At 46.8% G+C, this 26,537-nt stretch overlaps 1 protein-coding gene across 1 annotated transcript in view; it reads left to right on the plus strand.

Moving 5' to 3' along the window:
• The window catches only part of SHANK3 (SH3 and multiple ankyrin repeat domains 3), a 309,446-nt gene that overhangs the window by 19,454 nt on the left and 263,455 nt on the right, over positions 1-26,537 (plus strand). Inside the window, exons 5-6 of the mRNA XM_019470891.1 lie at positions 9,539-9,605; positions 25,639-25,978. Of these exons, the coding sequence (XP_019326436.1) occupies positions 9,539-9,605; positions 25,639-25,978 (407 nt within the window). The remainder of the gene's footprint in view (positions 1-9,538; positions 9,606-25,638; positions 25,979-26,537) is intronic.

Here is a 26,537-nt window from a genome sequence, read left to right on the forward strand (position 1 = left end):
CCCTATGAGCCTTTTGTTCTATGTTCTTTCCCCTGTCCAAGCTGAGGAGGGAGTGATAGAGTGGCTTTGGTGGGCACCTGGCATCCAGCTAGGGTCAACCCACCACAAGAGTCTATGGTGTCAAAACTGGCATAAGGTATGCAGGCGAAAATAATTCAGAAAAGTGTTCTAAATGCTAAATATGCATCAGTATTCTTAATGTACTATATGTGGCCTCTGTGAAGATTTTACAAAACAAACTAGATATTGTGAGTATAGGTAATGCTTCTTATGCTATATTACTTACAAAACATTGTGATACTTTCAAAAATGTTTTGAACAGAAAGAAAGCTAATCAGATGAGAAAAAGGTGCAGTAATGAATGAAAAAAAATAGGACTATAAACCCAGATATGGGGGAAAAAAAAAGGAATTGTAAAGCAAAGAGAAGGGAAAAGGTGTGAATAACTGTAACTGAAAATATGAAGACAAGTTCTGGCTTCTTGGTAGAAAAAGAACGAGGAAAGAAATTAGAGGAAAACAGGAAAGGGAGAAAAAGGGGAGTTTAGTTTTAACAAAGTTAAAATGTTGTGGTTTTTTTTTTTTAATGAAATGAGGGAAATGAGAGTGCATGCTTTTTTCCTAGCATTGTTTCCACTCTAATCTAGAATTTAGCCCTTTCTTGGATAGAATAAAACTTTTTTTATTTTAAGAGATAATTTGGTGTGCTCAGGTGAAGCTGGTACATGCAGAGAAGTCTCTTCAGTGTGAGTGGCCGGCATCGCACAAGCCATGGTGCCAGAAGAATGAGCCTGGAGAGGCTGATGGTGCCACTGAGCTGCTGGCAACCTGGGCAGGGGCAGGTGCCAGTGCTGCTGGCTGTCTGGAGGGGCCAACGGCAACACGGTGGCTGGTGGTGGGAGAAACAGTCATTTTGTCTTGTGTCCCTGGGACTGATGCTAGACAGCTCAGCCCTTGGTTTCTGAGGTCAATGCTATTGATAATTTTTAGTGTTTAAAAGCACTGATGGTCCTCCTGTTCCCTGGAATTTCTCTAATTTTCCAAGACCCAATATTTTAATGGGTATGGAAAGTTCCTCTACTCGTTTTTTCAAGACTTTCTGTAACTTACCAGGACTTGCCTATTTGAATATTAATTATGTTTAGCAAATGCTGCCTGCCATCTTCCTTTGTTATAGCTGGGAGATTTCCATTCCATATGCCCTCTCATTTGGGAAGGATGCATTCCCCTGTTCCTACTAAGCACCTGCGTTCTTGCCTCTTCTGCTTCGCTCTCTACAGTATTATCATCTGTGTCCATGATGGACCAAGGACAGACCTGTGCCTTTTCTTCTTTGTGATAGATTTAAAATGTTTTCTCCTGGTAGATTACTGGTTTATTTAGCTTCTCTTATCAATCATAATATAGTTGAACTCTGGGCTTCCCATTGCTGGAGTAAAAGATAGTCTTCTCATGGTCTGCAATCTGGCCATGAGTGATTTTCTGTCATCGTGTAAGGGGCTGGAAGCTGTTTTTTCTGTGAGGCTGAGCATGGGCATGCTCACAGAGTGAGTGCATGTGCTGAACGAGAAGTACCCCAGCCTTGCTGCCCTGCATGGGACGTGCGTCCCCTCTCCCACGTGCTGCCTCTGTAGGCATCCGGAGGTATGTGCCTGTGCGCTGCTCCAGGCATAGGGCAGTCTGCTTACCAGTAGCTTTAATTTGCCTGATGAACTTTTTTTTTTTAATTTTATTTACCTACTCTCTCAAGGCTTTCTTCTTACCCTCATTTTATTTGATTTGTTTTCTCTCTCTTTTCATTTGAAGTTTGTCTTGTAAAAATTGATCAGGTTTCTGGCCTCCTGGCTCACTCCCACTCCTCCTCCAGTCTTCAGTGTGAGACTGATCTAATTCTGAGTCAGATGCCATCTCAGCTTCGATTATCCAGATGACGTTACTGACTTGAAATCTTCCCTGACCTGCAACAGTCGCACTCTAGTTACAGATATTACACAAAACTCCCTGCTTTGCACAGGAGGCCCTGCATTTCCCCATCCTTCAGGCTGAGTCCAGTAGCTCTCGGAAGGTCTGTCAGACCCATCTCTAATTCTGGTGGTAAGGACTGTTCTGAACACAGATCTACACACTGTCCAGTCCCTTGAGAGCATCCTTCAGTGCTGGTTGGACCAGAGACCAAACTGACCAACTCTTCCCCAAGAAGACCAGCCTGTCCTCTCTATCCTGTTCTGCCTGCTCTAGATAGCGCCGTCCATCATGACTCCATCTGAACAAGGCCGAAAAGAAATATCCTCACTGATGTGTCTCCCCTCTCTTCTGTGTCTGAGGTACTCTTTTCCCAGGCACTGACCACCCATGGACCTTGCATTCAGCTCCCTATGACAAGTAACCATGACTTGATTTTTTAAGGCATGCTTTGTGGCACTGGGAGACTTCTGTGCAGATGCCATCATGGCTCTGGCCAAATCTGTCATTCTTCCCTTGCAGAATCTTTTTCTGAACTTTCAGGAGATGCCACCAACCCACCTTTGGTCTCTGCAGGAAGCTGAAGCTCATTTCCAGAGCCTTTCTGCAGCACAACAAATTCATGGAAATTGTGATCTCCAGGACGTCGCACTTGTCAGCCTGCATGGCTGCCCAGCACACAACTGCCATGGCCTGCAAGTGTCATAGCAGGGTGTAGGGAAGATGACACCCCGGTGCCAAGGCTGGTGGTGCTCATACCAGCACTTCTTGGATAACACACCACTGTTCTCTTTATAGTCTGTACTGTTGGTTATCAGCCCCACTGGAAACAGGTGAGATTCACTCCTCAGAGTCTGGAGGTCTCATTTCTCCTCCTCCAGCTCAAAGGCTCCCTGAGCATAATGGCTCCAAGGTGCCTTCTTAAGGTTTGTTCCTGCTTCCCAGAAGCATTCAGAGTTCAGAACACTTTGCTCCCCTTGATGGAGGAGATCACGGCATCATCTGCCTCTCTTTAGGATAGTTTTGTGATGCATCTCATTAGGAGAATCATCTTGTTTTTCCAGTAGGTCCATGTGCCTCATCTGAAAATGCTGAGAAAGTTCTCTCTCTGTCTTAGCCTAGAGCTGAATGGTTGCAGCTTTGGACATTTTCTGTTTCTCATATATGTTTACATGTACCCATTGGCTGATGTAGACTATTCGCAGATACTCCTTGTAGGCTTAGTGGCAGAATGTTAGTCTAGTTGCCTGGCTAAAGTGCCTCTTCTAAATCAAGGGCTCGGTGTGTGGTCCATAGGAAAAATTAAATACTCATTTGCTGTATAGACCATGGACTGCAAGTTGGGTGTTTCCAGGAAGTACTGGATCTACTGTGTTCACATTGCATGGCTGGTTTGCAGGCACAGAGGGCATTTGAGATGCATTTGTCCCAGATCAGCTGTGTAGCTCATGCACAGGAGGTCTGTCTATTGCTCCCAGAAGTGTTGTGTCTACAGCATAGTCATACAGTGACTGACCCCAGTGACACCTCCTGAAAGCATCAGACTAGCTGCATCTGTGCAATATAATGGCAGCACACATTGCTGTGAACATATCTAGAGTTTCTGCTCATATGGCAGCCCAGATGGAGCTGCCATATGTGAGCAGTAGGATTGACCTAGTAGGACTGCCAGATTTCTGGAAATCTAGAACAAATATAGAACATGCTTGAAGTCTGCCTGGCCAAGGAAAGGTAGACAACTTTGAAAAAAGTCCAGACATATAGCAGTGCTACCTGATTAAATAAAGTGTGATGATTAAAAAGAATCATTCTGCTCTCTGTTATCTGAGATAATGGAGAGGTAGAAAACCATCAACAATGGAAAGCCTCAATAACTGGAGAAGTCTTGGGTAAAGTGATACAAAAATAGTTGACAACAGGGTCTGGCATGTTTACAGATGCTCCTCAGGGTCTGAGGAGAGCTGAGTAGCTTGAATGTGTTGTGATGCTAAATTGGCTGCCTGCACCCTACCTAATAAGCCCTTTTACATTCCTCTTCCGCAGAAGGTCTGCTCCTTTCTTGCCCAGCAGCACTGCTGATGATTGCTTCCTTCTCACCCCATCATCTCCTAGAGCCACTGCTGCTGCTGCATCTCACCTGCCTCCCTTATGGTTCTGCTCCTGCCTTTGCACCCCACAGCTATCACTGCTCCTGATGCCTTTTGTACACATAGGATGATAACAGTGAAGTTCTGGACTTGTCTAATTGTTGCAGTCTGCAACTGAGAAATACCTCTGAGAGCATGGTGTGCTTTAATACGGAGCAAACAACATGGAGGTTGGTTTGATTCAGAAAGAGCCTTTCACTTCTCAAGCTAGAGGTTCCAGTGGGTAGGGGTATGTACTTTTTCAGGTATGAAAATACATGAAAATACCAGCGTTTTCAGAGCCACTCTGGCATCTGCTCAGTGTTCTTCTGACCTTCATCCAGGTAACTCCCTTTTGAAGATATCATAAAAAATGTAAACAACTCCTGCCACTGAACTTGATCTCTTTGCCTCCCTCTTTTCCTTTTTCTTCTCACTTCGTGGAGATCCTTATCAGCTTTTGTGTCAACTGGATGCTTCCCTCAACTCAGATGCATATGGCTAGGAGTCTGTGACTCACGGCTTGTTGATACGTTTTGCTACTCTTCTGTCTCCCAATTCCCCAATTTCCTTCTCTTAGAGACCTTTACAAGGTGGTATCTCCAGTAGTGGCAGACTGTCTGTGAGCTTTGCATGCCATAGGATCCGTCCGTTCCTCATCACAGGGGAATGGTGCTTTACCGTGGATATTTTTAGGGACCGAAGAGCAGATAATGGTGGAAATCCACCTTGGACCTAGCAGTGTCCATACTCGTGAGCACAAGTTCAAGGTTATTCTACCCACTGTCGTACTGTCATTGCACCACGGAAGTGGCTCCAATTTTTTAATCTTCACGATAGCTATTATTCACATTTCCGATGTAAAATACCGTGTTGCAGGTTGGCCGGCACTCTTGTCCCTGGAGATACTCCCACCTGAGCCCTTCACAGGACCACTGAGATCCTGGCCATGGCAGCAGGATTGTCAAAATAGATTTCATATCCCTCTGTGCTGTGGTTCTTCCTTCTTCAGAAAAACTGCAGGACCGAGAGCTGGAGCTCCCGTCCTGTCCTGTCGGACGGTCTGAGCAGGCATGCTGTCCGGGACTCACGCGGCACCTGTTGAGCGCAGGCAACTTCAGGGTTTGTTGCCCCTGCCAGAGAGGGCTTGCCCACCCAGGGCTGGGGGGAAGCCGCAGTCTCTCCTGGAGGTGGTTTCCCTGCCCTGGGCCTCTGTAGATCCACGTCTGCAGCATGTGGAGAACATGGGCTGGTGATAGCAGGTGCAGAGGGGCCGCGGGGTTTGGTCTGCAGGGCTCCTTTCCCACCTGCCAGGAGCCCGGAGGTGCCTCCTCTGTGCTCCTGCTCTCAGTGGATCAGTTTTTCATGTAACGTAAGCTTATCCTCTTCCTTGTCCAAGCACCCTACTGCTTTGAGATACCTTTTGGAGATGAAAAACACGATGTCTTCCCATAGCAAAATACATCCATCTGAGATTCATCTTCGCTCTCCATCGTACATCACAACTCAGTGCAAGGAGATAACAGATCCTTTAATATGAATATACAGTGACAATTCAGAAGAAGAGAAATTAAATATTATTATAAAAGCAGGCCCAGGAGGAAAACGCAGTTAAGTGCCATGGTTTACAGTTGTTTAATCGGTCTCTGTGCATCTTCAATTTATGTTTGGTGGCAAACCAGTGATTGCACACCTCTGTGGGAAACCCGTGCTAGGTGGAGCGAGGAAGCAGCAGCCCCAGCCAGCTGTGCCAATGGCCTTGACAATGTGGAGATGAGTTCCTTTGGTTTCTCTTCTGTAAAGACTGGACACCCCTCGTGTGGTTTGAGGGCTGGGTTAGTGGATAGCTGACATGATACTGCTTCCACTGATGTGATGTGCAGCAGCAGTTTGCAGATGGCCCCTCCATACTATTGTGCCTTGGCATGCTGTTGCTGCATTCATGGTGAATCCTCATCGGTTGTTACCTGAGCTCTGTGCCAGCCTGTGTCGCCAAGAGGGTAGGAGGGGTTGGGGGATCTTCTCATGGATTCATGCAGTGTAGTGGGCTTTTTCTCTTATTTTCTTTTTTTTTTTTTTAATTTATTTAGGGATGTTTGTACACTACTATTATCCACAGAACCTGGGTTAGATCTCAGAGCTATGACTCTTACCAGGAATATTTAAATGATCTTTCTGTTTTCTGCTGTTAACTTTTAAGACCTTATGAGCACACTGATGTTGCATGCTGCACAGCCTGTTCAGATGTCCCTCCTTCTTCTTTCTTTTAGAAATTACTGAGTTTGCCTAAAAATATAAAAAGAGGCAAATTGCTGTTAGATTAAAAAGCATTGTCACTTTGATATCATGCTATGGAATGACTCAAGATGTTACAGCATTTCAGAAAATAACCCTGTGCCAGAGCCATAATATGGTTGTATGTCTTTTGCAGCCTGAACGCAGATTTTCATTGTTCAACCTGTGGCATGCGGAAGGACAGAGTCTACATTCGTAGCATCAGGGCAAGACACGATGATAAATGCTCTTTGCACAATGTCTACTATCTCTGCGACATCACCAGGATAAGTAGCTTGGTTTTGATGTTAAGATGGCATTCCTATGTGGGACATCTGGCTTATTCCTTGAAATTAGGTCATTTATCTTCTGTGAGGAAGTCAGACTATTTTTTCTGATAGTCACCAATTCCTCCCACTTTGGTGTACAGGCACTAAAATTACTAGCTGTGATATAAAAAAAAAAAAAAAAAAAAAATCATCTGTTTTCTGGAGTTTCCATCCTTGAGACTTCCTTTTCTTGTTTACCTGTCCCCAAAAAGCTATTGTTTCTAACTTAGAAGAGTTCTCTGATATGGTGTATCGTGCAGTCTCTTAAACAGTTTCATCAGCATGATTGCACGCAGCAAAGTGGTGCTGGAGCAGGAGTGAGCAGGTGGGCATGGGAACGCCGTTGGTGGCTTCATAGCTGGGGAAGCCAGTGTGCTGGGAAGCACCAGCTGAGGTGACAATGCAATACGTGAAATCCTTTCATCTCCTTTGCTTTTTCCAAGTAGGATTGAAAAATGTAACCAGCAGGGCTCTTCTCCCTTCCTAGGGATTTATGTGAGATTATATTCTTAACAGACTTCTCATCCAGCGTGTTTCTTCTCGCCTTTCCTGGAAGTCATAACACTTCCAAGGTAGGGAGAGAGGGAGCTTCTGTTGCCTGCAACGTCAGCTGTCCTGGCACTGAGACCTCCTGTGGGGTGGTGGGCGCAGTGGTGGGAGACCTCCGCCTCCTGCAGCCAGACCAGGAGGGACACCTGTGGTATGTGCAATGGCAGAAGCTGCTCCTGGTGCAGCACATATATTCACCATACATTTTAGGAATTATTCCGGAGACATACATCTAATGAGACTCATAATTTGTACTTTGAATTTGGCGTTGTTTGTTTGAGGAACTTTGAAGTTCAAATGCTTTTTCTAAATTCTCCTTTCCAGTCTTTTGTCAGTTTGGTTATTTTTGGTTTCAAATTTCCCCACATTCAGGTCATTTGCCCTGCTGTACAAAAGCTTTCTTTGCTGGCTCAAAGTCTGTGACCTTTGGGAGAGCAGACCTTATAAATGTATATGTATATATAAGGAGAGACAGAGAAAGATAGCAATTTGAAGCAAGCTTGCAGAAAAACAGAGATTCTTACTCAATTTTCTCTGCTATGGTGACCTGATTTCCTGAATGCAGAAGGAAGGTTTCGTTTCTTCCAGCCATCACTGATCGCTCCCAGCTCTGGCTGAGGAGGTAGAGCACGAATTCTGGGCCTCAGAAAATGAAAAAAAATTCACATAAACATTGTTGAGCTGAGGATAGTAAGACTATTTTCTATGATAAAGGATCATAGTAGAGAGGTGTGCATGCTGTACTGAGTCACCAAGTTAAATATATCCCTTCATCACAAGTTAGTGGCAAAATGCAAATGAACCTCCTATTTCTAAAAGCTGTTCTTGTAGGAGGGCAGGGAAATGTTTAACAGCTGGAGCTGCCACTATTGCTCTTGACTTTGTCAGTGTCTGGGAGGGTTTGGTTTCTACTGCCTGCCTGATCAAATATGTTCATCTCAAATACCAGCCCTAACTTAAAAAGAAAAAAAAAGGGGGGGGGAATGGTCCCAGCATGGACAGGCAAAACCAGCAGCTGTATCTCAGCCTGTTCTTACAAGCGTTTTCATGCTCTGAGCAGCAGCACTTTGTTTTCACCCAGAATCAACTTGATCTGGCTGCTTCTTGTTCCCAAATCAGCTGTAGGTAGGTGCTGCTGAGTGAAGGCACCATCCTAAGAGTCTCAGCAGTGAATGGGGGGACTGGGTGTGCTGGGAGGGGTGGAAAGGGCAGAGGTGGCTGAGGTTCACAGGGGCATTGAACGCAGGGCTCAAGCAGTTCAGTCCAGAGCAGTTCTTCTAGTTTATTCTCCTGAGGACCAGTGATGGATTTCATGTACTCCTACCCGTCTCACTGTGGTTCTTTCACGTGTTAAAAGAATACTTTTGGACCTTGTTCTGAAAATATTGGATTGTTCTGCCTTACTAGCTGTGATGCGGTGCTGTTTTGTTTTTTTTTTTCCCCAAATATGTAAGAAATCAACAAAGAGTTCAAGTGATGTCGCTAGTCTATTGGCTGAAGTCTTGCTTCAGGAGAGTAGTACTTCAGTCTCTCTCTTCTTACGTGTGTTAACCTACCTTTGTGTAGACTGCTGCTGTTCTGCAGTTCCCCAGGACGTGAGCACCTGTAGAAGCAGTTCCTGAAGTAAGACAGACAGTTTTGTCTGTGTGTTTTGCCGGCAGATGCATGTTCAGCTTCCCCGCTTTCCTTGTTCCTTTGAGTTCTCTGTGATTCTTCCTGTGGAGAGAAACCATGGGATGGGTGGTGGACAAAGCAATATTTAATGTTGGTCTAAAATGCCGTGGCTTTACTGGGGCAAGCTGCTGCTGCAGCTTTCTGAGTGTAAGCGGTTCCTCGGCTAGCGCAGCCTGGAGCGAGCATGAGTTAGTCCTGTGGACCGTTCAGGTGAGATGTGCAGGGAGCTCGCTTGCTGGTAAGTTGCCTTTCGTCAGCTAACTAGGATTCACTGAAAAGCTTCAGGCTGGAGAACACCTTGTAAGTACCTGCAAGACCTAAGATTAATTCCTAGCTGGTGTTAGGCATCTCACCACCAGACTCTGAGGAGAGGGGAACGGTTATCTCCGTGCTATTCGCCACCCTCTTGCTGCACAAGCCATCAACATACGCTCTCCCTGTGGTACTGAGAGTGTATTTTCACCTTGGGGTTACTGACTGGGTGAGCTGAGGCAGAACAATTGTTGGCTCTGTCCCCCCCATGGAAAGCAGCTGTTACTAGTCCATATGGCGTAATCCGTGCAAGCAAGCACAGGATCGGTGCTGTTCAGAGCCGCTCAACTGTCTTTCCTTCCTCTCTTTTCAGGTGGCCATCATTGCAGGAAATTTTGAATTGGCTGAAATCATCAAAACCCACAAAGAGTCCGATGTTGGTGAGTTTGATCTTTCTGCTACCCCCTTTTCTCCCTTTTTAATCTTGCTGTAGAGTCCAGGGCTATGTTAGCGTGTCTGTGTTAACGGGTAGTTTCCTGGTGCTGCCTGCAGTGGTTGGTGGAAGCTGCAGCTTGCAGCCAGTTTTGGGTCTTGGGAGTGGCAGGACAGATCTGCTTTCCTCCTGGGGCCATCAGTATGCAGTTTGTTTATTCAGTCCAGTGTTTGCTTATGACTGCTGAGATTGCCAAGCTAAAGAATTAGCCAAACCATTAGTCTGGAGTAGCTCTGAAAAGCTCTTCTGTAAAATCCCTTACCTTTTTCTCTCTCTTTGCATCCTTGAGGCCATTTCATGCTAGAGATACTCTCGGGCTAAGGCTATTAACTGGGCTTGGTGCAAGGAGGAGACAACCTCTGTCTTAGTAGTGATAATGGTTATGGAGCTGCCCGACACTGAAGCTCCTATAAGTAAAAGAAGTGAAGTAGCAGCCATTCTGGTTGTACTTGCTTCTTTATGGAGGAATATTTTTGGATTTTCTGGTCAGCCTTTTTCCTTGTGGCATCTCTTCTGTCCTTCTGTGGGGTAGATACTATCATGCAATATATTATATGCCATGCAAAACTGAGTTTTAGGTCAGATATAAAATCAACACTTACTGAGCTTTCTTGAATTATTCTGAGAAGTTTATTGGTCCAGAGCTCTCTAGAGCAATGGAGGAACCAGTGTGAAAAGTTAATTCTCAGCGTGTGTGCCTCCACAGAAGGTACAGAGTCATCAGGTCAGCAGCTGAAAAAAAACTTGTGGAGTTTGAAACAGCCAGCAAGTATTTGGCTTGGTTCTTGGAAGTGGCTGTGAATCTAGAAACCTGGGCCCCAAGACATCCTTTATCACTTCTTTTCTCAGCTAGCTATTGCTGATAGTTATAAACAGTTGCTGAGAATTTGTAGGAAGATATAAGAGTCAGAAAAGACATGGGGAAAAGCCTGAAAATTCCTTATAACTGTGTCAGTGAATGGTGCTCGCAAGAAAGCCACAGCATTAATTCAAGAGGAAAATGACTGTCTGCTGTGAGAGAGGTTTTGGACTAGATGACCTCCAAAGGTCACTTCCAGCCTAAATTCTTCTGATTGAATCTGAATCTATGATTGACTGGCTCAATTATTTTTATTGAAAAAGTGTAAGGAAAAAGGGCGTGAAAACATGTCAGGTAGAATGAATTGTTCATGTTTTAGATATTGCTGTTTATATAAAATAGGTCAGGTAACAGTTGCAAACTAATCACACGCAAACCAGCAGGTCCAGATGGTATCCACCTGGGGTCAAGGGAACTGGCAGATGAACTTCTCAAGCAAGGAGAAATTGTTTTTTGAAGTTCATTAAGAACTGAGAAGTGTGAGTGTCTGACTGGAGGAGAGCAGACTGGCATTACTTGGGATGAGGAAGGGGCAGTGCTTGGCCTGGCCTTTTCTCTGATAGTTCTATCAGAACAGTTGAAGAAATACTGAAACCAAGAATCTGGTAGGAAAGGGCAGCATAAGGCAGCATTGTAAGTGATAGCTCTTGGAGAAATCTTCTTCTCAAGTTCCCAATATTAGGCTGCACTTGTCTGGCTGTGAGACAAGAATTGGTGTCTCCCGCCATCAGAAATATTCAGAGAGGGCCTGCTGTGTTAAGGCTGTGGGAGGAAGGATAGTTAGCAGTAGCTTTCGCTCCATTCTGCAGGACAGCCCTTAGCATGTATCTGTACTTCCAGGCTCTTAGACCATTCATCAGTGTTTCCGTCTGGATCCGGAGTGCTCTTCTGAAGTGGAGCTGGCTGTCCCCACTTGCTGTGCTTTGTCTTACAATGTAGAGCAAGCCTGGAGGGTGTGAACTGAATTTCTTTCAGGTGAAAATAACCCAGAAACTGTGTTCCAGAAAAACACCTGATGTGCTCCATCTGCTGACAGGCATTCAGCCCATGGGTCTAGCCAGGGTCAACACAGTTTGAAGTAAGATGCCCAGTATGGATGCTGGGTAGTCAGTGACAGCTGTTTACAGCCCACTGGGCTGCAGGACTTCTTGTGCAGGGTTTCCTGTGTTTCCCTGTGCACAGGTCTCCATCCCTTCAGTTGGTGCAGAGACCGAGAGCCGCTTATTTCATCACAGCCACGAGCACTGGGGTCAAAGAAGGTCAGAGTGGAAGGCTGCAAATCTGGGGAGGGAGAACATGTTCTTACAAGTAGAAAACGTTTGTGGAGACTGTGGAATTGGGCTGTTCCATCATTTCTGGTTTTTTCCTTATTCTTATGTTTTACGGATCTGCAGACAGAGAATGCCATGAATGGCAACTGCTGCGCTTTATTTTCTTGGTTGGACCTGAGAGGTTGGATCCTGAGGACCTGTCAGTGCCACCACAGACCCTCTGTGGCATATCCTGGTGCTTGTTGGTCAGTGCAGCCTCTGCTGTTGCCCGTATGAGAATGCTTTCTGTGGAGTGGCGAGGGCAGCCCTAACTCTCTTCCTAAGCAGCAGGAGGGTCTCCTAAGATATGGCTGCAGATCCTTGTCTCTGACTGCTCCAGGCAGATTTGGAGACAATCTCAGTTAAGCGCATTTACTGGTAATGCCTTGGGGAAATACCTAGGCCACCTACTCTAGCAACCTTGAGTTGGTTTGCAGGGGCTGTAAAGGGAGAGCTCACTCCAAGGTGGTCCTGAGCCGTATATCTAGTTCCCAGCACAGCCCCTGGAGATGGCAGTGGAAAAAGGCTGCGTGTTGAGCAGGAACACTAGGAGCTGGTCAATGGGAAACAATGCAAACGGGATGGTGTCTGAACCTCGGGGCCTCTCTGGAGTGCCACTGCCAACCTCCTGGCATGTCCATTTGCTTGTCCCATTGGTGTTCAAGTCTTAAATCCACATCAATGTTTATCAGTTAAATGTGTAATTCACTCAATAAAACCAGATGTGCACCACATTACCTGTTTTTCATTAAAACATTTGCAGTGTTGTTAGTTGCACATTGATTATTTTTTTTATCAGTTGGATCCCGTGCCAGCTGCTCAATAATTTTCATGATCCATCTTTTTGGTAAGTCTTCTTAGCCTGCAAGTTTTAAAGTATTTGTTTCAGCTAATTAGTAGCTGTCTCTGCTTTGTCATCATGATGACACAAATGCCTCTTCCTGCTTCTTTTAGAATATACTTGTGGATTTACAAAACAACCCAAAGCTTTTTCTGAAGTTTCCTCTGTTCTACAAACCTCTTGTTTTTCTTTATTGTTTTTAGCTCCCCTTATCAATTTTGAGTGTATTGTAACTTCATACTGATTTCAGTTATTTTCCATAATTACAGAATAAATATATTCTGCAGTACCAATTGACGTCTTCATTTTGCCACTCTTGTCCAAATAGGCATTTAACCATACAAAGCTTTTTCTGAAGTTTCCTCTGTTCTACAAACCTCTTGTTTTTCTTTATTGTTTTTAGCTCCCCTTATCAATTTTGAGTGTATTGTAACTTCATACTGATTTCAGTTATTTTCCATAATTACAGAATAAATATATTCTGCAGTACCAATTGACGTCTTCATTTTGCCACTCTTGTCCAAATAGGCATTTAACCATAGTTGCTTTATTTAATAATTATGGTTTTATAACTTTATTTGCGAATTTTTTTAAGAACTCCTGATTTTCATTCATATTTTCTCTCCCACATGAAAATAGATCTGGAGGGAATAATACAACTTTAGTCCAATACCGAGAAATTAGCCTTAAGCGTTACATGTACGTAAGACTGGTTGGGGCCGTCTTCCCTTTTCTTACGCTGAATATAGTCAGGTCATGATTCATGGTCACTAAGCAACCACCAACTTCAAGTCAAAGGAATTAATTCATCAGTCATAATGAGGCCCAAAACAGTTACCCCATATTACGTGGAATACCTTTTTGTTGGAGAATGGTGATCTGCAGCTCTGTATGAGATCACCAGCATTTGTTTGCCAAACCGAAGCGCACCATAACACCACTTGTTTTCCTTACATGTACAGGCAGGGGTGGGGAGTAACTCATCCCTCAGTGACTCTGTGGTTGTCCCTGCTTTTGGGGTGTGCTAGTGTCTTGGTGCACATCTGCTCGAGATCCTACAGCCCTGGTACATCATTAGCTCTGTATGGGCAGTGTTGCTGGCAGAACCTTCCTCTCTCTTGCTACTTTGGGGTGGATTTTTTCAAGGTATTTAGGCATATGAAGCCACAGATTAGACATAGCAAAGGTCAGAAAATGACCTGGTCACCTAATTCCTCATGAGGTGTCCATTCCAGGTGGAAAGATGATAAGCAGTGCATATCCAGATGCGCATGGCCCCGTTCCCTAATCCCTTCTCTGTGTGAGCTGACACCAGGATATTAATTTAGAGCACAACATACTAGGAAGATTACATGAGACTTTGGGCATTGAATTGTCAGTTGTTGCTGAGAAATCTCAGCTTTATGACTTCTATAGCTCAAACCAAAGAATAAGTTTTTTCTCATTAATGAGGGTGTCCTGGAGCCAACCCAAGATCAGTGTCTCCTTGTCCTTCAGGTGCCCTCCTTATCTGAAACCTGTTCCAGGTGTGTCCATGCACTGTGAAGCTATCTGTCAGAAGCTGTCTGTGGGAGCTCGATCTGGGATTACCCAGTATGTGAAAAAATCTAACATCTTCCAGTGCTACTGATTCTTCAAGTGCTCCCCTGTAAAGAGGAGAAATCCACCCCAAAGGATTTAAAAGACAGCATTTTGCTTCCTTAGGATACTACTATGACTTCATATGACTTGTTGCTAAGATCCAATAACTTGTTCATAATATTCACCATCGGTGAAACATTTTTCCTTTTATGAGGGAAACGTGATGCCATTTCAGATCTTTGACCATCCGTGTTGCCCTGGTCTGAACCTCTTCTGGCTCTACTATGTCTTTTTTGAGATGGGGGATTTCTACAGTGGCATAAGGATGTCTGCTTTGCTTTCTATATTTTGGTAATGGTACCCTGTGTTTGAATAGTGTTTCTAACCACTACCAAGCTCAGAGAGAACTTCTTGGAGCTGTGCTGTAGAATGGCGTAGAGCATCTCAGATAGATGTGTATGACAAGCCGAAGTAGAAGTTATGACATTTCTTCTTCCTTTCTAACCTTTCCCCTTGATCCTTTCTCAGAGAAATTTTTGGAAAGTGCTAAATGAGGTAGATGTTGCAAAACTTTGTATGGAAACCATAAATGAGTTCTTGTACGATGGAAAGCTTTATTTCTTTTTGTCTGTGTCCAATTTCCTGGAATGTGAAACAAATGTGGATGTTCTTGTTGAACTTATTCTATTTATAAGGATAGTTGGAAATCTGTGAGCTGGCAGTGGCGAAGAGATAAGATGGAGAATGATAGCTTTCTATGTGCCCTTCTTTCTTGTGTGCCTTCTACAAAGACTTTTTTTGCTTACTATTGTCAGACAGAATATTAAGCTACGTGAGGCCTTGGTCTGACTAGTCCAGCAGTTCCTAAGAAAGGGTATGGTTCTCTGCAAAAAAATGCAGTAAAATACGGTGGGACAACTGGAGCAGCTCCTGGGTCCTGCCAGAAGTTGATCTTCAATTACAGCAGGGTAGAAACAGGTTTCATACTCTTCTTGGCACAGCAAATTCAGTGGTCCAGACTAGGGATGTTCCACAGCAGAAGTCATAGGATGGTCATAGAACATAGATATTCTGCAGAAAATCACTCCTGGCTGGGAAGACTGAGCTGAGTTGTGTTTGGTGGCAGTACTTACTTGGAAATGGAGCTAAAATCTGGGCTGGGTAACCTCGAATTTTAGAGTTTATTTGTATATTAGGCATAAGTTGAGAACAGCAGCTCCTCAAGCTGTGGTTTCCCCTCTCTGAAGAGAAGGGATGCCTGCGCCTCATGGTGGTGCTCAGATATCTGCACCTCACTGGGAGATTTGTTTCTCCATGGTGAAGTGCTAGCAGTTGTTGATCCTTCGTTTTCACCCAAGGCTGGCCAGGGGACCTATGCAGGATGCTGTGAGCCTGCCCCCAGGATACTCCTGTCCTCATCTCTCTGAAAGCTCTTTGCCACCCCTTCTGCAGGGGATGCGGTCAGTCCACCAGTGACCGTAAGCCTGTGCAAGGGTGACCTCACAGGAGAAATCTATGTTTTTCATCACAAGTTTGAAAAAACAGTGACCAATATTGTCATCTTGTGACAAAATTCATAATGGTTGCACAAGTCTATGCAAACTTTTGGATAAGAACTCTTTCCCAGTATATAAATATGACTGTCACCTTGGCAAACCATGAATAGCTTCTGGTTTGTTATTTTCTTAATATAGATCAGGTTGACCAGCTTCTGAACCATTCCATGGCTTTATTTTGAACACTTTCTGGTTTTTAACATTATTTTTAGAAACATAGACTGAATTTAGATTCATTTTTACATAATACCCTTATGGATGAACAGATGATGCTACCCTTTTCAGGGGTTGATATATCTGTTGGTTATGTTAGCTCTTCTGCTCACTGCATTGGTCTTGGAGCCTGTCCTCGGGTGGTTTGTGTCAGGACTCACGGGCTTGTTTCAGTCTTGCTGCTTTTCAAGGAACAGTCCTATGTTGTACAACCTCCATTCGTGTTTCCCAGATGCTTCATCTTGCATCAGGCTGTGATGAAGCGTGTTGATATGATCCTGTCTTAACAAATGCCTGAGATTTCGTTGTGTTGATACCCTTTCTTGTACATCATAGAACCACAGAATGGTTTGGGTTGGAAGGGACCTTTAAAGATCATCTAGTCCAAGGACAGGGTCATCTTTCACTAGGTCAGGTTGCTCAAAGCCCCATCCAACCTGACCTTGAACACTTCCAGGGATGGGGGATCCACAGCTTTTCTGGGCAACCTATTCCAGTGTCTCACCAACTTCATCATAAAAAATTTCTTACTTATGTCCAATCTAAATCTACCCACTTTCACCAATGACATTTGGCCAATGTCATTGCAGCAGTCACTGCATCACCTGTACTTTTATTGCCAATGATCTATATTTTTTCTAAGTCATTGATATAGACAAAAATATAAATACTACTGTACCAAGAACTGAGTTACTGGATAATATTGGAAGTATTCCCACCTGTTATTCTCCATTAACAATTCATTATTGTGTCTGTTAAAATGTGCTCTGGTAACTTGTCCAGTGGTAGCATGTAATCAGAATATCATAGGGTCAACAGTTTCACCCAAGCTTATGGTGTCGGCAGGTATTTTTGTCAGTGAGATTTGAGCTTTTTAATGCCATCCTGGCTGATGCAAATTAAATTCTCATTCTTTTTTATTAATTGGTAAGTGTCCCGTTTCAGTTTTTCCAAGCTCTTCCTAGAAATGATATGAAGCTAAGCTCTGTATGGTTATCAGAATCATCCCACTGACCCTTTCAAAGCTGCCTCCCCATCTCTGGAGCTTTTGAAGGAGTATTATAAATATAGGCCAGCGACTTACTGAGCTGTATTGCAAATTCTTTTGAACTTTGCTGCAGAAGCTTTCGACCTGCTAATTTGAATGTACATAACTGAACAAGCGTCGGTTACTGCTATCCTTGGAATTGTGGGGGAAGTTTTGAATGCTCCATTTTGGTCTTGGGTGCATTTTTTTGCCAGTACAGAGGTATGTATGGGAATTATTTTCAAAGACAGATCAGAAACACTTGTTAGATTTTTCTGATTTTCTGTTATCATCATTGTTAATTTAATTGCGTGCCACCTGGAACAGGTCTGAGCAGTTGTTAGGATTTCCTCTGGGGGGATTTATCAGTGGCCTGATAGTCCAAGCAGGACCCTCAATGTGCTGAATGTAACAAGGTGAAACAGAGGAATGAAATATGCACCAAACTTTTGCAAGGAAAAATTTGCAGTGTTGAGATGCATCAGGCTGATGAATTTTAACTGAAGAGAAAGGCTGAAAATCTCCTATCAGAGTACCACTCACAGGTGAGTTGCCAGCACATTTGAGAATTGCTTGTAAGGGAAAACTAGCAAGTTTAATTAACATGTATTTTTAGCAGTTTCAATTTAAGTTTTACAAATGCAGAGTAAAATCTGTTTCCAGCTGTGAAGGGCTGGCACTGAGCAGGACGAGGCGAGAGACCTGCGTTCAGGTGAAGGAGTGAGGAGGGGCAGGTGGGAGAGGAGGGGGTGGTTCTGAGGGGCTGTGGCCAGGGGTGCAGCATCAGGTGTGAAGATCAGTAGCTGAGAGGCAAATGGAGATGGCTGGAGAAATGGTTGGAGGATGATTTTTTTTTTTTTAATTAAAAAAAATATGAGGCTATAATTCCTTTCAGTGGACTACTTCTCAGTACTGAGGTAAATTGCCAGCTCCCTCTTTGGAGCTGAGAGGTTCTGGTCTGCCTCATCATCTCCTCCTTTTTCTTTGGTTTTCATTCCTAGAAAAAAAAAAAATACCTGGAAGGTCTCTTGGAGTAGCCTCTCTCTCCTGCATGGGAGAGAAGCCTGGGCATAATCTGCCACGTGCCACATGAGGGGAGATGCTATGCGCCTTCTCCAGTTTGCTTTGTAATTTTCCACTATTAAAATGTAAATGTTCTCAGCTTGGAACTGTGGAGACATTTGCACTCCGTGTGCTTTTGCTCTTTTACATGAATATTTAACATTGAGCCAGCAAATCTAAATAACCTCTGAGTGTTGGTTCATTAGACTGCAGCTTGGGGTTGTTTGGAGCATGGTCCAGGTGCTGCCCAGGTGCCAGCGCAGCATCTTGGGGCTGGGAACTCCTTGGGGAGCCCTGGCTGCATCCTGCTCCCACCACACCTGAGCGGCAAGAGGTGTTTTCGAGTTGAGAGCTGTGCATTTCCGTTCTGGAGGGCAGAAAGCAAATGCGGGAGCGTCAGATGAACCAGGCTGGCTGGGGCACAGTTGTGCTGCTTCGAGCAGCGCTGTCATGGTAACTGAAGTGATTCATTTTGCTGTGAGAAACCCAGCAAACATACTTTGATTAAACTCTTGAGAAGGTATAGAAAAGAATCTTCAAAGCTGATTGTATGAACTGCACAAAGTTTTTTTTCTTTACTGCTCTCACTTCCCTCCCTTCCCCACTGGGGACAGTGGATTTGGGGGATTGGGAGGGGAAACCTTTGTCAGAACTGGCTATCTGGCAGCAGCCTGAAACTATCCTGTTTCTGGCACCTGGTGGCTGGAGTTCAGGTTCAGTGGTTTATTGTTATTATTACCAGCTTCAGGCAGGTTGAGGAGCAGGTAGAAGCCGGCTGTGCAGCCCGCGGGGCTGGACAAAGCGTGCCTTGGGACTCATATGGTGGTTTGGGGCATCATGGCACGCCAGAGTACCTCGGAGCCTCCTGGCGAGGAGTTTACCTGCCAAACCAAGGCAAATTGGCTCTTCCCATTATAAATTGGTGTTATGAGTAAACTGTCCGTACAAAGCCTGAGTCTCCACGCTGAGGTTTGGCACATCAGACCCCGTCTGGGGAGCAGCTCCTCAGGTCTCATGCCAGGTCTCTTCCTGCTACCCTGTCCCTGCTCCGAGGCTATGGGGAGAGGACCTGTGTCCTGGCTGGGCACTTTGCTCCCCCAGCATGTGGGGGACAGTGGCCATGTCCCCCTGCCTGCGCTGGGCTGGCTGCCCTGGCTCTGGCCGGGGACCATGCTCCCTGGGGGGGAAACCCGCCCTCTCAGAGCCTTGTTCCCAAACCTCTTGACTGCCTCTGTGAGGGGCCTGAGGACACAGGCAGCGAGACCGGGCTGCTTCCCTGTCTGCTGTTAGCTTGTGGGGGCTTCCTTGAATGCCCAGCTGTGCATGCCCCCTCTCGCTCTTTCCTTGCTGGCTCCTGCCCTGGTGGTCCCTGTCCCCTCCCCAGCCCTGCGAGGGCGACGTCATGAAGCTGCTTCTCAGCTGCTGCCATAGCTTGGCCGTCCGGAGACAGGAAGCTCCAGCGCTGCGGCTGGCTGTGGTTCCTCCTGTGGTTCCCTGGCACTAGGACAGGGCTGCATCGCTCTCAGCTCCTGGCCTAAGGGGGGTCTTGTCCACCAGTCCACCTTGCTCCTGCATGTTTTCCTGCCCCTAGCTCTTGCATGGCTCTGGTTTTCACTGACCCATAAGAATACTCTTGCACGATTATTCATTAATTTTATTTTGCTGCGTGTGCTTTCCAGAAGGCTGATGAGTTGAACTGGTGGGCTGGTCTGATGCCTGGGGCTGGCACCCAGTGCAGGTGGGAGAGGATGAGGGGATGGGGAGGGTGGGGTGCTTCCGCCTTCTGGTGGTGGGAAGCTGTTGTATGAGACGTGTCTCGCGTCCTGCAACAGATCCCCAGCCTGCGGGGGACCCGCTCCAGCCCTCCCTTTCGACTACCTCCTTTCTGGCAAGGAGCATGATTTCAGTCCTTCGTACTGCTGTGACAGTGGCCGGCAGGGGATGGAGCAGGGTCCCATCTCAGTGACAAGCTGGGGCTCGCACAGAGGATGCAATGAGGAACCTTGCTCAATGTCCTTCTAAACAGAAGAGGACTAAGCTCTCTCTAAAGCTGAGGGTGACCTAATTTTTGACTGAATGAAGCCAGTCTGCTGTGCTGGAGGAGGTTGGCCCTCAGAGTTAGAGCCAGCGGAGCAGACAGGACTGCGGCATCCTCACCGGCGTGGTGCAGGAGCCAAGCACTGGCCATCCCACAGGACAGTGTGGGCAGAGGTGGGCTCCTCCTGCGTTTTTAAGACATTAAATGGGCCTGGAATTGTTGCACGTTCTGGAGACCTGGATGTAGCTACACAAATGTAATTTGGCTGTTGTGAGCATGTGGCTGGTCTATACATTGTTCTCTGTTAGGGAGCCAAGGCCTCTGAAGCATGCTGCTCAAAACCGTAACAAAGAGTTACGGTTAATTCAGCATTTCCAACCCTAGTAGGAAGTTCTCATCTTTCACTCGTCTCCTTCAGAACAGCAGAGGGTTCCCTCAAGACTTTTGCTTTTGGACACATGGTGCTCCCCCAGGGAGAAGTAAGCAGCAAATCACACTTTAAGATTGTTGGTCCCTTGCTTACCTCTCCTAGGAAAGGCCGATTTAAAAACAGCAATAAGACGATGCCTAGAGGGCTCCAGCACTGAGCCAGGCTCTGCTGTCAGTGCAGACTGCAGTCGTCCTTTGCCTGCATCGCTACCCCGTGTATGTGGGGCATACACATTTTCTGTGTGCTACAGCTCCCAGATGTGTTCTTGGTGCCTTTGCTGTCCTTGTGACTGTGCCAAATGCTGATCTCCTGCTGGATTTTCTTGTGCAAATAAGTGCACCCATAGCACCCTTCAACATCAAAATGCTTCCACCAGTTCCTGTTTTGCTTCAGGATTTGCTTTATGGATTTGCCCCAGTCACATCCCATGCAGTGTGGGTATCTCTCCTGTTCTTTTTGCCGTCTGGCTGTGGCACAGACAATCTTCTCTTCCACATTTCTGCCACGTGCAACAGATTTCATCTCCCTTGCTATCTCCATCTCGTTGCGTATCACGGCCGAGAGCATGGTTGTATCACTCTGAATATATCCAATTTCTGTCCAGAAAGACCCAGGCTTGTGCTGTATCTGCATGGCAGAGCTTCCAGACTGGCTGGACGTAAGTCTGTGCTTAGATGAGGGCTTTGGAGAAGCTCTGGAGCATCTGAAGAGAGAAGTTCTGTATCACTCACACGAGTAGTAGCTGTATTCCTCTGATTGCCCTCTTCCTGTGAAGCTGCCTGGATGTCTGCTCATCGGTGTTCTCAGTGAAAGCCAGGCTTTCCCAGGCATGCACTGTCATTTCTAGATCTCTAACCTCTGTGTAGAAACATCTGGTCTTGGTCCAGTTGCCTTCCTGGCTGCACAGTGGCCCTAAAATGGGCCCCGATGCAGTGCAGGCATCAGAAGCTAAGCACTGAAGTCAGGGCAGGTGCAGTTTCCATCATCTGTACCTCTGCTTTGAGGTTCCCGGGGGCTTTGCTGAGTCCCCCTGAGCTCTCATCTATGTGCCAGAGTAGACACCCTGGGTCCTTGGCTGCAGCTGCTTGGGTCAGGAGACATCAGAGCGTGTTTGGACACCCGAGAGCCTAGGGAACTTTGCAATCTAAATGTATATCAGCTGAAAGTCTGTGCTGCTATGATAGTGCTGGAAAGCAGGCTTTGTCACTTATTTTTGGAACTTGTGTGACTCCCTTGCCCCTAAATCCCACTTTGGCAAATGAAATACGCTGTCTGAATCCCACCTCGCGTGTGGTTACTGTGCACTGGGGGCCAAATTAAAATTACACAGATAGTGCAGGTACATCCTGTCTTTCAAGAGACTGCTTTTGCAGCTGTACTGTCCTCTTAATATGCTTCTGGAATTAAATAATCCTGAAACTTTGGCTTTACAACCTGTTATGTGACCGGGATACCTTCTCGTTTACTCCTGTAAATGCTGTTATGTTGTGCTTCAAGGACACTCATACTTGATGTTACGACAAATGGATTAGTGAGTAGCAGAACGGTCCCGGGCTGCTTTCTCCAGCCACCCTGCTCTTCCTCTCTGCTGTGAGTCTGACAGAGAGGTTGTGTTTTTCTTTGTTTTTAAGGTGAATGCTATAATTTTGGTGTTGGGAGGGAGCACTTTGAATATATAAGCTGATGACTGCTCTTGCATAGAGTGTGGAAATGGGTGACCAGGTGATTTATTTGACAGGCTAAATTAAAGCACTTACCCTGACCTGTGTCAAGAATTATAAAGTACCTTCCCTTTTACCAGTGAGTCCTTGAGCAACCTGTTTGTGTCTCATTGCCCCATAATTGGTGCTTGCTGTGAATGTCTCACCATGAACCATGCTGATCTTCCCCCTCTGAACCTGGCCCTGACCCATTTGACATCTCCCTAGTGTGAAGTCTGTGCAGTAGGGAGAAGCAGGGACTGGAACAGGCTTACTGCTTTTCAGTTAAGCTAAGACAACCAGGAGCAGAGGAGATCTAGCACAGACCAACAGGATCTCCTGCCTAGTGTGCTGCTTTCTTCCCTTGCAAGATAAATCTCTGCTTTTTTTTTTCTTTCTTTTTTCTTTTTTCCTTTTCTTTTGTCAACTTGGTAAAAGCAGCTTGCCAATAAGATTATTTTACAGTAAGCCTGCATATGATCAGTTCAACATATAGTTATGATTTTTTTTCTAAGCAATTAATATCAAGAAACTAATAATTAATTTATAAAACACACTAATGCAAGCCCAGGCCAACTCCTGCTGTCTGAAGTTTTGATCATTGCACTCTTGTTTTTCTATTTATTTCTCTCTTGGTTTGATGTCAAGACCGATGGTGCTGAGCCCAGTCATGTACAGAAGAGCGATGAACTGGACCAGTACCACCTCATGGGTCTGGCTGTAGTTCTGGTGCTTTGAGTGGCCCATTTTGCCTCCTCTTAGTAATGGACGTGCACAGGGGGGAGTGCAGCGTGGACTCTGCCTGAGCAGCTGGTGCGGAGCATGGGTGGCACCAGTCATCTGCAAAGAGCTGACTGCTGCTCCTGGCTTCTCCCAGGATAGGCGGAAGAATGGTCCAGGCTGATTTTTCTAGATCTTGATTTTTTTCTTGCTGAATATTTCCTGTTTACCAAAATTCTCATATGGGGATCCAAACCTGGCATTTCTCCAGCTGTGACATTGCCTACTGACGGAGCTGAGACCACCTCTCTGGGGTGTTGCTGTTCCCCAGCTTAGATGTAACAGGCTCAGGTTGACTCTGTTCTGGCAGAACGGCACTGAGCTTGTGTTTGGTTGACTGATGCCATGAGCTCACAGCCTTTCTCAGGTTACAATCCCCTTATCACTTGGTTTCATCTATGGTGTTGGTCCCTGGAAGTACACCATTGGTGTACTCACCTGACCAGTATGTGCTTTGACCTTCGGTTTGAAAAGGTGTTCAGGAACTAACTGATGTGCTTTTATCACTAGGCAGCATTTGGCACTTTTACTAAAAGTAATTCTGTACTTTTTTCCAAGAACCATGCTTAAAGTTATTGGCTTGGCTTGGTTTGAAAACAGCTCTTTAAGACTAGTAAGAAACTTCCTTGTGTTTCCAGTGACTGTTTCCATTTTCTAATAATTTTAGATCTGCCAGTTAACATGAGATGCATCCATTTAATGTTTGCTTCTCTGATTTTTTTAAAGTGGTTTTCTACGAGAGTGATGTAGTACAAAATTAAATGTATCCTGGAGATCTATCATACGTCTGGATGACACATGAACTCGGGTCGGCAGTCCTCGTCAACCAAACCTGTTCAGCATTGCCTCTGACATGGTTGTAGTTAGCCCTGACTGTGGCTTCCTCTCCAGCGTGTTGTGTTGGTAGGACAGGCTGTACCTTAGCGTCCTGCATGCTACAGTCCTGCAAACAGACATTGAATCCACAGCACGTTTTACCACAGGGACTGCATCACATCCATGGCCCAGGCTTTGCTTCTTTCCCTCTAACATCCCTCCTGCCTGTGGCCTCTGGGTGACCATTTTGACCCATTTTTCCTGTCAGGGTGGCCTGGACGCAGGGCGATGGCAGCACCAAGGCTGTGGGCAGGCGGCCGGCAGCAGGAGGCTGGGGAGCCGAGCTGAGCCGCTGTGGGGAGCGCGGATGCTGCCGGCAGAAATTCCCCTACCACATGGTTGAAACTCATCAGAGAACAAATGCATTGTGTTGCTATGACAACAGGAAGATTTACAGGAGCCTGACATTCCTGTACTTTGAACCTAAAATATTCCTCGGAAAAAATATTCTGAGTGCGGCGGCACGGCACAGCTGGGAAGTGCCTTCAAGGTGTTCGGTCAAGGGTGACACAGGTCTGAGGCCTCGCTCAACGTCGGGCAGCATCCTGCCCAGACCCCTGGCTGTTCCCGTCCTCTGCAGCCCCTTGGCGGTGGCCATCGGAGCGTGTTCAGGGCTCACACGCCTTTGTGCAAGTTGCCATGGGAGAGGTGGCCTTGGAAGGATGAAGCCAGGGGAGTCTTGAATGCGGATGGGGTGGGAGGTCCCGTGTTAGCAGGATCACATCGCTTCTGAGCGTGCCTTTGAGCAGGAGCACAGGAGACCTCTGCGTGCTTTACCTGTCCCCTTGCTTTTGCCACTACGTTTGCACCAGAAATGGGCTGGATAATTGTCAACTCTGGGTTCCCTGCTGGACATTGCCACACATGTCAGACAAACTTTAAGCATGTTAAGCTTCAGGATGGAAATGGATTCGTTAAACAAAATTTAGGAGAATATGTCTTTCCTGACCTGAAGTCTGCAGTGCTGCGGCTCTGCAGCAGAGCCATCTTCCCCTGTGACCACGCTGGGTTCCCCATTTCCACTCTTTCTCCCTCTGCAGAGCTGCAGGCAGAGGCAGGAGTTTGCATCTTCAGGTGGCTTCATGAGGTCCATTTCTTCCACACACTCCCGAGGGTTAGGTACAGTGTCAGGTAGGGCAGGGCGTAGCTGGTATTTTATTCTGTGCATTGTATTTTCTAGGCTTGCACTTGGCACATGCCTGAAGCTATAGCTTTAGGCCTTCCCTGTCTCTGAAACAGAAGACTAAGTGGTGGCCAGGGTTACTGCCAGTGTCAATGTCCCGTGCATGTGTTGCCACCTCCGAACCGGCATGGCAGCTGGAGATCGGCTGGCAGGGGTCCCGCTGGTGGCCCCGTGCACCCTCCCTGGGTGCCCTTGCCAGAGCTGCCTCCCCCTCTGGCAGCGCTCCTCAATGCTTCCCGAGATGCCACCTCCAAATCCTCCCCACGTCGGTGCACTGTGATCGGGCTTGCCTGCGCTGCGTGCTTCCAGGGCGGTTTCCCCGGGGTGGTGCATGGAGAGGAGCTGGAAGCAGGTGGAGCTGTGTCCTCCTCTGCCGTGGCCATTCCTGCCCTTCTGGCCCAGCTCCGTGTGCTTTCCCAGCCCTCCTGCTTTGCCGCCATCTTCCAGCCCGAGTATGGCTGGCTGACACGGGCTTTGCACTGTGCACCTGGTAGCTAATGCCGCTTTCCCTGGCTCTTTTGCAGTGCCTTTCAGAGAAACTCCCAGCTACACAAAGCGGAGACGGATCCTTGGTGCCGGTGGCCTCTCCTCCCCGCGCATGCTGCAGCGCTCGGCCAGTGACAACAACCTGAAGGCAGAGAGCCGGGCGTCCTACTCACCGGTGCCCTCGCTCCGCAGCCTGCCTCCACAGCTGCTGGTGCAGATGCAAGAGGCGGCAGTGGGGGCCGGGGCAGGGGATGGCAGCCTGGCGAGCTCCAGCAGCGCCCGGAGTGCCCATAGCCGTTCCCCATCCCTGCAGCGGGTGCAGGAGGAGAAGGAGGCCGACCTGCCCACGCTCCGGAGGAGCAGCCGCGGCAAGGCCAGGTAAGGGGCTGGGGGGAGACAGAGCGAGGCTGCCCCTTGCCACAGCTGGTGCGTGATTTGGCACCCACCTGAGCCCCCACACCTGCACGGGGCCAGGCACTTGCAGGACCCCAGGTGGCAGGTGGGGAGCGGGAAGGCTGGTGGAGCCCGATGCGGCCCTGTGTCTCCCTGTCCATGTGCTGCAGGGAGCAGGGCTGCCCGGAGCAAGTGCCGAGGGGTTTTTTTCCTCGATCTTCTCCCCAGCCCTCGTCTAATCTTGCGTCTCAGAAAAATGGTAAGTACATCAATGCCGCGTTGCGCTTGTCGTTGCTATGACAATGAATGCATCTTGAAAACTAACACTTTTAGGTGGCACATTGCAGATAAGCCAGCACCTAACATGTCCCAACCGACCTGCGATTATTGCGGTTATCGTTGTTCTGCCTACAGGCCCGGGTGGTGGCGTTGTTCTGCTGAACCCACCGGGGTCTGGGAGCGGCTGATGGACAACTTCACCTGACCTGCTGAGCAGTGTGGGGAGGCCTTCCTTGTGCTTCGGGTGGTTTCTGTCACCTGTAGG

This window comes from Aptenodytes forsteri, unplaced genomic scaffold, assembly GCF_000699145.1.
Source record: "Aptenodytes forsteri isolate BGI_AS27 unplaced genomic scaffold, ASM69914v1 Scaffold304, whole genome shotgun sequence".
In the NCBI taxonomy this organism is placed as follows: domain Eukaryota; kingdom Metazoa; phylum Chordata; class Aves; order Sphenisciformes; family Spheniscidae; genus Aptenodytes; species Aptenodytes forsteri.